General features: G+C 42.7%; 3 protein-coding genes across 3 annotated transcripts in view; 2 read left to right on the top strand and 1 right to left on the bottom strand.

The window, feature by feature from the left end:
* The window catches only part of LOC117818360 (natterin-3-like), an 8,855-nt gene extending 8,625 nt beyond the window's left edge, over positions 1-230 (top strand). The window contains exon 4 of the transcript XR_004632349.1: positions 13-230. The gene's annotated coding sequence lies outside the window, so the exon portion shown is untranslated. The remainder of the gene's footprint in view (positions 1-12) is intronic.
* A 5,086-nt stretch (positions 231-5,316) lies between these two features.
* Positions 5,317-6,649, top strand: LOC117818712 (DNA-directed RNA polymerase II subunit RPB1-like). Its single transcript, XM_034691714.1, has 4 exons — positions 5,317-5,443; positions 5,521-5,570; positions 5,668-6,479; positions 6,560-6,649. The coding sequence occupies exons 1-3, from the start codon at positions 5,427-5,429 to the stop codon at positions 6,456-6,458; spliced, it is 858 nt and encodes a 285-aa protein (XP_034547605.1). The 5' UTR covers positions 5,317-5,426; the 3' UTR covers positions 6,459-6,479; positions 6,560-6,649.
* Positions 6,650-7,599: 950 nt separating this feature from the next.
* LOC117818536 (natterin-4-like) lies at positions 7,600-8,643 on the bottom strand. The gene has a single exon (XM_034691474.1). The coding sequence runs from the start codon at positions 8,641-8,643 to the stop codon at positions 7,600-7,602; it is 1,044 nt and encodes a 347-aa protein (XP_034547365.1).
* Positions 8,644-9,768: the final 1,125 nt, after the last annotated feature.

Genomic DNA, 9,768 nt, shown 5'->3' with positions numbered 1-9,768 from the left:
ATCTCCACACAGGTTTAGAGAAACCTGTGTGGAGATAACGCTCTCACTTAAAACCACCTGATGAAGATCATTTTGTACAGTTTTCTGTGTTCATCTGTCCTCTGTTTTTTATACTTTTTTATTTCATGTATGTGTCAGATTCTTTTCTGTTATTGGACTCATCTTTGTTATATTTGCCTGTTTGTTAAACCCAGCCCATAGGAAAATAAATGTAGAGAGGAGATCTCAAAGTGTTTCATTTCTGTCTCCTAGACAACAATGAGATCTGTTTGAAAGCAAAATGAGACGACAGCTTATGTCTCCTGTTTCTCATTCTTGCCTCCAGAGACTAAGTCTCAGCTTAGTCCCCCTTTCAGTTCAAAAGGAGATCTGGTCAGAATCTGAAATGGTTCTCAGGTATTTCTCAAGTGTTGTGACTCCTTTTGAGCTCAGGTGGAGAAATCAGGGAGCTCTCTCAATCTAACCTCATCCATTCTGTTTTTGTCAGACTCAGTTTTTGTGTCTCAAGTTGAGCTCAGATGGAGCAAAGAAAGAGCCTGAGCTCATCTTTCCATCAACATTTATAGTGCCCTGCAAAATTAACATTTCAATGCAATTATCCAAAAACATACAATCCTCATTAAAACATGTGAACCACTTCAAGATCAGATATTTAGATGTGAAATGATCTCTTCTTTGACTTCACAGTCTGGTCCTTCCTTTACAAGTCTGTGTGGAACAAAACCACTTCACAAAGATTTAGTGGATTTGAGAGAAACTGCAACAGATAGAGATTTCATCCCAGGTCTGACCGACCATTTATTTAAAACATGGGCCGCAAAAGGGCCGACCAGATTTAGACAGATTATTATAATTAAAGGGGCGGATTCTTTTGGGTGCTGGTGGCCTAGCGGTCTAAGCGCCCCACATACAGAGGCTACAGTCCTCGTCGCAGGGGTCGCCGGTTTGATTCCTGGCTGGTTGACCATTCCCTGCATGTCGTCCCCCGCTCACTACTCCCCACATGTCCTGTCTCTCTTCAGCTGTCCTGTCATTAAAGGCAAAAAGACCAAAAATATATTTTAAAAAAGAAGAAAATGATCCATTAATGAGATCTCTCATTTAAGTCTCAAATAAGACTCATGTCATGGTCTCAACTATTTCTCCTGGTGAATTTTAGGAGAAACTAATGAGAACAATTTGAAACTTGAATGAGGCTGAAGTGAGAATCTCAATTTTGTCTCCAGAGACTTAGAAGAGAAAGCCTTGAGCAGGAACATTTCCCTCTGGTTTGCAGCACCTTTGTTGTTGTAAATAACTTCCTCTTCTCTTTGCATTTTATGAAAAAGTCTTAAATCTTGACTGATCACCAAACAGAGCAGTAAACTGTGAAGTACCAGACAGTCATTTTTTAAACATTGCTCTCTCAGTCTAACCTCATCCATTCTGTTTTTTATACTTTTTTAATTTCATGTATGTGTCAGATTCTTTCCTCTTTTATTGGACTCATCTTTGTTCTCTTTCAATATATTTATTCTTAAATAAAGATTTCACAATACACAAAAACCCCACAAGGAAAATAAACCCATAATGCTCCCACAGAAAACATCAAAACAAACCAAAACAAGACAAAAAATAATAATAATAAAATTAAATTAAAATAAAATAGAAATAAAAATAAAAATAAATAAAATAAAATAAAAAATAAAGAATAAAATAAAAGACAATTTTTTCTTTCACAGTGTTAGTACATGCAGCAAACACAACCTGAAACATGTACTGTATACATTTAACATTTTAATGTGATACATTTGATACCCCTATACTTATTACTCTTAGGCAAGGCAAGGCAAGGCAAGGCAAGGCAAGGCAAGGCAAGGCAAGGCAAGGCAAGGCAAGGCAAGGCAAGGCAAGGCAAGGCAAGGCAAGGCAAGGCAAGGCAAGGCAGCTTTATTTGTATAGTGCATTTCATACACGAGGGCAACTCAATGTGCTTTACATTAAAACATTAAAAGCATTGGAGACATTCAGACAGGCATAAAAGAACATAATTAAAATGACAAATATGATAAAACAGAAAAGAAAAGGAAAATTAGAAATATATTAAAAATTACATTAAAATTTTAATTTAAAGTGGGTTAAAATAATCTAAGATAGGAAGGCAGTGGCAAATAAAAAAGTCTTAATCTTTGATTTAAAAGAGGTGAGAGTTGGAGCAGACCTGCAGCTTTCAGGGAGTGTGTTCCAGATATGTGGAGCATAATGAGATAGGTTGAATCTAATCCCAATACAAAACTAAATGGGTTTAAAGGAACATCAATTTTAAATATCCTCTTAATTTCCATTTGGACAGATTGCCAAAAACTTTGAACTTTAGGACAAAACCACATCAGATGAGTATAAGTACCACAGCTAGTTTTACATTTACAACAAAATGATGAGCACATGGAATCATATTACTTCGAATAGCTGGGGTAACATGCAGTCTATTTAAAATCCTTCTTTTAACCTACAAAGCCCTTAAAAATCAGACACCCTCGTATCTTAAAGAGCTCATAGTGCCCTATAACCCCTCTAGAACTCTACGCTCCCAACATGCAGGCCTGCTAGTTGTACCTAAAATCTCTAAAAGTAGTATGGGAGGTAGAACCTTCAGTTATCAGGCCCCTCTCCTTTGGAATCATCTACCAGTCAGGGTCCGGGAGGCAGACACCCTCTCCACTTTTAAGAGTAGGCTTCAAACTTTCCTTTTTGATAAAGCTTATAGTTAGAGCTGGATCAGGCTTGGACCAGCTTTTGTCATGCTGCTATAGGCCTAGACTGCCGGGGGAACTGGCACACTGACACACTGGGATCCTAGCTCACCTTCTTCCCCCCAACCCCTTCATCACTTACTTTAACTCTGCTGGTCCCATTAAAGTTACTAACCATAGACCTTTCTGGAGTCCCTGAGCTCCCTTGTCTCGTAGATTCCTCTGAGCTGCCGTAGACGTCCTCCTGCTGTGGACGATCTGGACTCCAGCGGCAACAGCTTCTACGACTCGTCTCATCACTATCACCTCTCTCTCTCTTTTACTCCCCTCTATCTGTCTTTCCAGACCCAACTCAGTCGAGGCATGATGGCTGTCTAACATGAGTCTGGTCCTGCTGGAGGTTTCTGCCTGTTAAAAGGAAGTTTGTCCTCTCCACTGTAACTAGCTAAATACTGCGATGTGCAATGCTCATGGTGGATTAAGGTGGGGTCAGACTGAGTCTTACCCTGTCTTGGTGTTGGGTCTCTGTTCATAATTTGACATAGAGTGGTCTAGACCTCCTATGTTTGTAAAAGCGTCTTGAGATAACGTTTGTTGTGATTTGGCGCTATACAAATAAAGATTGATTGATTGATTGATTGATTGATTGATGAATAATTTTGTATTGCGTTTCATAGGATTTGTTAGAACATGTAATTTTCTTTGCATTTAACAGAACATTTTTCCACATTACATCGTCTAAGTGGGACCCAAAATCTTTGCTCCAACTTGTTTTACTCTTTATATTAGGAATTTTAACAAACATTTGAGTATATAAATAACTTAGAATGTTCTTCTTTAAACTCATCTTTGTTATATTTGGCTGTTTGTTAAACCCTTGCTGCACCTTTGTTGTTGTAAATAACGTCCTCTTCTCTTTGCATTTTATGGAAAAGTCCAGAAAGAAGCCCTTAAAGGTGACATATCATGCAAAATTGACTTTTTAATGGTTCTTTACCTGAAATCTGTGTCCCTGTCTACAAACCCCCCGAGAATGAAAAGAATCCATTCTGCCCCTGTTCTGATTTCTCCACCTTTCTGTAAATGTGTGTGAAACCAGCCGTTTCAGACTTCAGTGTTTTTGTTACGTAACAACAATATCCGGTCTGTAACAGGAAGTCAGAGCTCGGAGCTTGTTCAGCCCATAGACTGTATAAAATACAACTCAACCCCTCCTCCGTTTTTCATTCCCTGCACACATGTGTGCTAACAAGGAGCTTAGGAGGGAGGCATGCTAGTTGTAGGCTGTCTTAATAAACACAAAGGTCGCTTTGACTCCCCACGTCTGCAGATTTGAAGATCTAGTGGATGATTTTTATTTGTCATGGATAAGTGCTAGCGCTAATTAGCATAGCCACATAGCTATATGTTCGTAGCTGTAGCTGTAGCTGTAGCTGTAGCTGTAGCTGTAGCTGTAGCTGTAGCTGTAGCTGTAGCTGTAGCTGTAGCTGTGTACCAAGACACACGTCGACATACTGACAAATAAAACAACAAGAAACACTAAATCTGTGACCAATCCTTCATAAAAGGTCCTGCTGCCTTTCTGGCAGAGGTCGGTTTGACTCCCCACGTCTGCAGATTTGAAGATCTAGTGGATGATTTTTATTTATCATGGATAAGTGCTAGCGCTAGTTAGCATAGCTACATAGCTACATGTTCGTAGCTGTGTACCAAGACACACGTCGACATACTGACAAATAAAACAACAAGAAACACTAAATCTATGACCAATCGTTCAGAAAGGTCCTGCTACAGTCGCCTCTCCATCAGGATCAGATTCAGAGGGTTGAAGTAACGCGGGTCTGTGAGCAGCCGTGTATATTCAGCCAACATGTAAACATTAGATCAACGTGCTGGACAGCCGAGGCCACACCCACTTCCTGAGGGGGCGTGGTCAGAGGGAAAACAGACTGTTCTGATGAGGAATGCAGAAGAGTACTTTTCATGCATGCCAAAATCTGATTTCAAAGTGTTTTTTTGAGCATAAACTTTAAAGACATGTTTTTGGGACCTCTTAGACCAATATATGTTGATGAAAAAAGCGTGATATGTCACCTTTAAATCTTGACTGATCACCAAACAAAGAAGCAAACTGATGTTTTGTCTCTGTGAAGTACCAGACAGTCATTTTCTAAACATGATTTCTGTATTTTCATCCTGATGAAATGTTAGCCCTCAGTAGAAATGATTCATACATGTGCTGATAATAAATAAATAAATAAACATACTGATGCAGAACGTGTTTCATTTGCAGACAAAAACCTGACACAAGAGAGTGGATGAGTTTTGATTTTATTAAACTGTCTGATAACTATAAAGGTTTATAAAGACTCTGTTTAGTCATCTTACTTATATTAAAACAGCAGATACATGATGATGATCTATAAGCTGTCACTCTCAGGTGATCAGTGAGACAGCAGTGCTGCAAAGTCGTCACCTTCAATCAAGAGATTCTCTGCAGGTGTGTCACAAAGAATCACCTCCACCTGTTCCCCATCAGCTCGTCAGGAGCAGAGAGCTGTGATTGGCTGAGAGACGGTTTAAAAGCAGTGCACTGCAGCTTCCTAATCACTTCACCTCTGTGGTATCTCTTGGATCAGCCAAAGAACCTTCAGGCAGCTCAGTTTGCATTGGATCAGGACTCCGGCTGTAACAATGGGACTTTCACTAAGGTAACTTTCAGTCTTCTTTCAGAGTTTGAAGTGTTTGAAGTGACTGCAGAGTGATGTTTAAATGTCTCTGTTCTCAGAGTGGTGTTGATCTGGCTGGCGCTTGTTGGAGAGCTTCATGCGACCAAATGTGAGTTCATATTCTCCCCTCACTCTTGTTCAACCTGAGTACCCTTCAGGGACTTCCAAAGAGGGCGCAGACTAATATTTCACTTTGTTCTCAACAGCTTTCTCCAAAGGCAAGGCCCCGAGCTTCCAGCCCAGGGTTCAGCCTAGACGCCATATGACTCTGTACCAGCCTAAGCCTCAGTTCCGGCAGTATGTGGCTCAATACGAGCCTGAGCCTCAGACCCAGGTCCAGGTACTTCAGTATGTGCCTCAGCAGCAGGTAGTTCAGTCCCAGGGGCCCCAATACATTCCCCAGCCTCTGGTCCGACGCCAGCCCAGGCCTGTGGTTCAGCACCAGGTGATCGTTGTCCAGCCCCAGCCCGTGGTTCAGAGCAAGCCCCAGCCTCAGTCCCAGGGGCCCCGCTACCATCTCCAGCCTGTGCTCCAGCGCCAGCCCAGGCCAGTGGTGCAGCGCCAGGTGATCGTTGTTCAGCCCCGTCCCGTGATTCAGAGCCAGCCCCAGACCGGGTACGGCAGCCATGGGTCCTACTATCAGCCCCAGACCGGGTACAGTGGCCAAGGGTCCTACTATCAGCCCCAGACCGGGTACAGTGGCCAAGGGTCCTACTATCAGCCCCAGGCCGGACACAGCGGCCTTGGGTACAATCAGGCTGGGTATGGCAGCCAAGGTTCCTCCTATCAGCCTCTGGTTCAGACCCACCAACTGGTGCCCCGCTATTCCAAGCCTCTGCCACAAGTGTCTCTCAACCAGCCCAGACTTCGGGTCCAGGCCCCCAGATATCAGCCTCAGGCCCCCAGATACCAAGCCCAGGCTCCTAGCTACAAGCCCACATACCAGGCCCAGGCCCAGGCTCCCAGCTACAAGCCACAGGCCCAGGCTTTCCACTAGACCACATGATGCAGATTGAAGGTAAGAGATGAAAGCTTTAAAGTCTGCACCTTCAGTCTGACTGCATCCTGAACTTTAACCACTGCTCTCTCTCATTGCAGATCTCTTCAGCTGTCTCAACCGGTCCTTTCTGGAACTGAAGCTTGAACCAAGTCTTGAGAAAAAAAAAATATATATATATTTTGCTGAAACTTCCTGTATCATGACTTTCTGACAGTTTTGAGCTTTTTCAGCCTCACAGACATGCACTGTTTAACTAAATAGTGGGGTGACCTGTTTGTGGAGTTGGACTGGGCATTCCTTAATCCCATGGGTTGCAGATAAAGTTTTCAGACTTTCAAAAAGTAGCTCAATACCGACGGCATTGTCTGCAGAGAACCACCAACCAGATCAAGCGAGGCTTGTAAACTGACCCACACAGCATAGAGTCATCTGGCCCATCATGGGGCTGTTTTAATCTCAAGACCTTAAACCCTTTAAACACACAGCTGTGAAGCTAAAACCTTGGAGCTCCCCCTGGTGTCTGGTTGCAGTACAGTGAAAGCCCACTTTTGTCTATCTGCAGACTTGTTCATGTGGTACCAAAGCTCTTTAATAATATTTTGGAGAAGTTAAAGTTTTATACTGGACCATAATTGGGTTTAAAGGCCATGGTCTTGTTTCAAACTCATGAGTGGAAGTTTTCTACTCTGATCAACAGCCCTGTAATGTGGAAACATTCCCTGCATGGTGAGTCTTAAACATCCAAGAAGACAAAGTAAAACACTTTGATATGCAATGGAACTTTATTGAACAGAATAATCATTAGAGCACTATCAGAAATGTTATTCATATACTTCATTTCATTTAATCTATCTGGCTTTTTATATGAAGTGAGATATCAATCTTTATTTCTATAGCCCCAAATCACAAATGTTCTCAGACTCTTTAACAAAGACCCAACATCAAGACTGGATCAGATCCAGTCACATCTTACAGACAGGACTCAGACAGAGGAGAGAGAGGGAAAGACAGGATCCCAGTGTGTCAGTCTAAGCCTATAGCAGCATAACTAAGAGCTGGTCCAAGCCTGATCCAGCTCTAACTATAAGCTTTATCAAAAAGGAAAGGTTGAAGCCTACTCTTAAAAGTAGTTCGCATTTCATATGCACGTCTTGGCATCAGGCAGACCCTCACATCTGTCCACCACAGCCCGGACCTCTCCGACCTTCACGCTGCTGTACGTCCCGGTCATGGACGTCGTGTGGACCTCCCCGCTCCCGTAGGTGCGGCTGAGACGTGCAGTGAACGGGATGGTGAGCTTGTACTTGTAGCGCATCATGCTAATGGCACAGGAGTGGTTTGGTGGAGCTTTGATGTCCATAGAAATGGTATCAGTGATGGTATCAGTCACAGTGTTTCCTTTGCTGTACTGGAAAGACAACTCCTCACTGAGCTCAACACCAACGGGGGCAACAATGGGAATCCTGGCTCTGAAGGTGGTTCTGTAATCAATTCTAGCAGAAACATCAACATCCCACCTTTGAGTCACCTGATACGTCTTAGAGAGGGTGTCTGTTTTCCCCACTGGGTGACATTCGTAGTTGCTGAGGGTTGTTTTGTACAGGGTCTCAGGAGGGAAGTTAGAGATTTTAGAGTCATCAGTGATGTACCTGACATTGTCAACCCGCTGGCTGATGACTTTATCATTAAAGGTCAGGACCTGGTACTCTCTGTCTGAATATTGTCCTCCCTTTCGAGCCAAAATGAGGGCCTTTTTCATGGGATCAACTCGCCCAAGTCCATACTGGTTCTTCCCCACATATATGTCCTCTCCAGGACAGGCCCTGACTGAATTCTTGGGCACTGAACCCTTGGAGTCATCCTTCCACTCCAGGATCTCAAAGTTGTCTCTGTTCACCAGGATCTCAAACATTTTCCTCTTGTATTCTTTTTTGTCAACAGCATAATAGCAATAAGGAACAATATCAGAGGGGTCATAAAAACCAGCATGACACTTGTATTTGCAGACATATTCAGTGCGACCAGCATAATCATTGTAGATTGAGACTGCACCATTAGGGAAAGAGTTGTTCCAGGGCACCCACTCCAGGATAGTGCCTTGAACTGGTACATTGGGGGACGACTGAACCTGCCTCTTCTGCCTAAACTTGGCAACATTCACAGATGGTTGATCCGTTCCCATCGATCCATTCAGGGTTGTTTTATGACTCCCAGATAGCCCTGAGTTCATCAAAGGAAAAGACAGAAAAAAGCACAAACAGCTGAATATAATACAAATGTGGACAAAATAATGTTTAAACTGAAAAAATTAAAAACAGGAAAAAGGGACAAAGCCAGAAAACCAGGATTGTCATAATTTTGCATGAAAAACAGGCATGACTCTGTAGTGGAAATCCCCGCATGGGCTCTTCTCTGGACCTGAGCCTGTTTAAGATGGACTGAGGGGAAGTGGAAACTGTCCTGTGGTCTGATGAATCAAACTCTGACATTCTTTTCGGAAATCCTGGACGCTGTGTCCTCGGCTCTAAAGAGGAGAGGGACCACCCGGCTTGTTATCAGCTCACAGGTCAAAGCCAGCATCCCTGATGGTATGGGGATCAGAAGAGTCCATGGCATGGGTAGCTTCCACATCTGTGAAGGCTCCATTAATGCTGAACTATATGTACAGTGGATAGCAAAAGTCTACACACCTCTGTTAAAATGTCAGGTTTTGTGATGTAAAAAAGATGAGAACAAGATAAATCATGTCAGAGCTTGTTCCACCTTTAATGCGACCTATAATATGAGCAATTCAACTGATTTTTTTTTAAAAATCTTTTAGGGGGAAGAATAAAAACTAAAATAAGGTGGTTAATAAATGTACACGCCCTCTGATAACTGGGGATGTGGCTGTGTTCAGAATTAACCAATCACATTCAAACTCATGGCAAATAGTACTCAGTATCCACCTGTCATAATTTAAAGTGACTGATTAATCCCAATAAACATCAGCTGTTCGAGGAGGATTTTCATCACATGTCCTCAGTTTCATCTTACAGCAAAAGCCATGATCCACAGAGAGCTTCCACAGCAGCAGAGGGATCTCATTGTTGAAAGGTATCAGTCAGGAGAAGGGTCCAAACATGTTCCAAGGCATTAGATATACCATGGACCACAGTGAAGACCGGCATCATCAAGTGGAGAACATATGGAACAACAGTGAGATTACCAAGAACAGGACACCCCTCCAAAACTGATGAAAAGACCAGAAGAAGACTGTTCAGGGAGGCTTCCAAGAGGTCTACAGCAACATTAATGGAGCTGCAGG

Source organism: Notolabrus celidotus, chromosome 9, assembly GCF_009762535.1.
Source record: "Notolabrus celidotus isolate fNotCel1 chromosome 9, fNotCel1.pri, whole genome shotgun sequence".
Lineage (NCBI taxonomy): Eukaryota > Metazoa > Chordata > Actinopteri > Labriformes > Labridae > Notolabrus > Notolabrus celidotus.
This window is presented reverse-complemented; position numbering and strand designations above follow the sequence as displayed.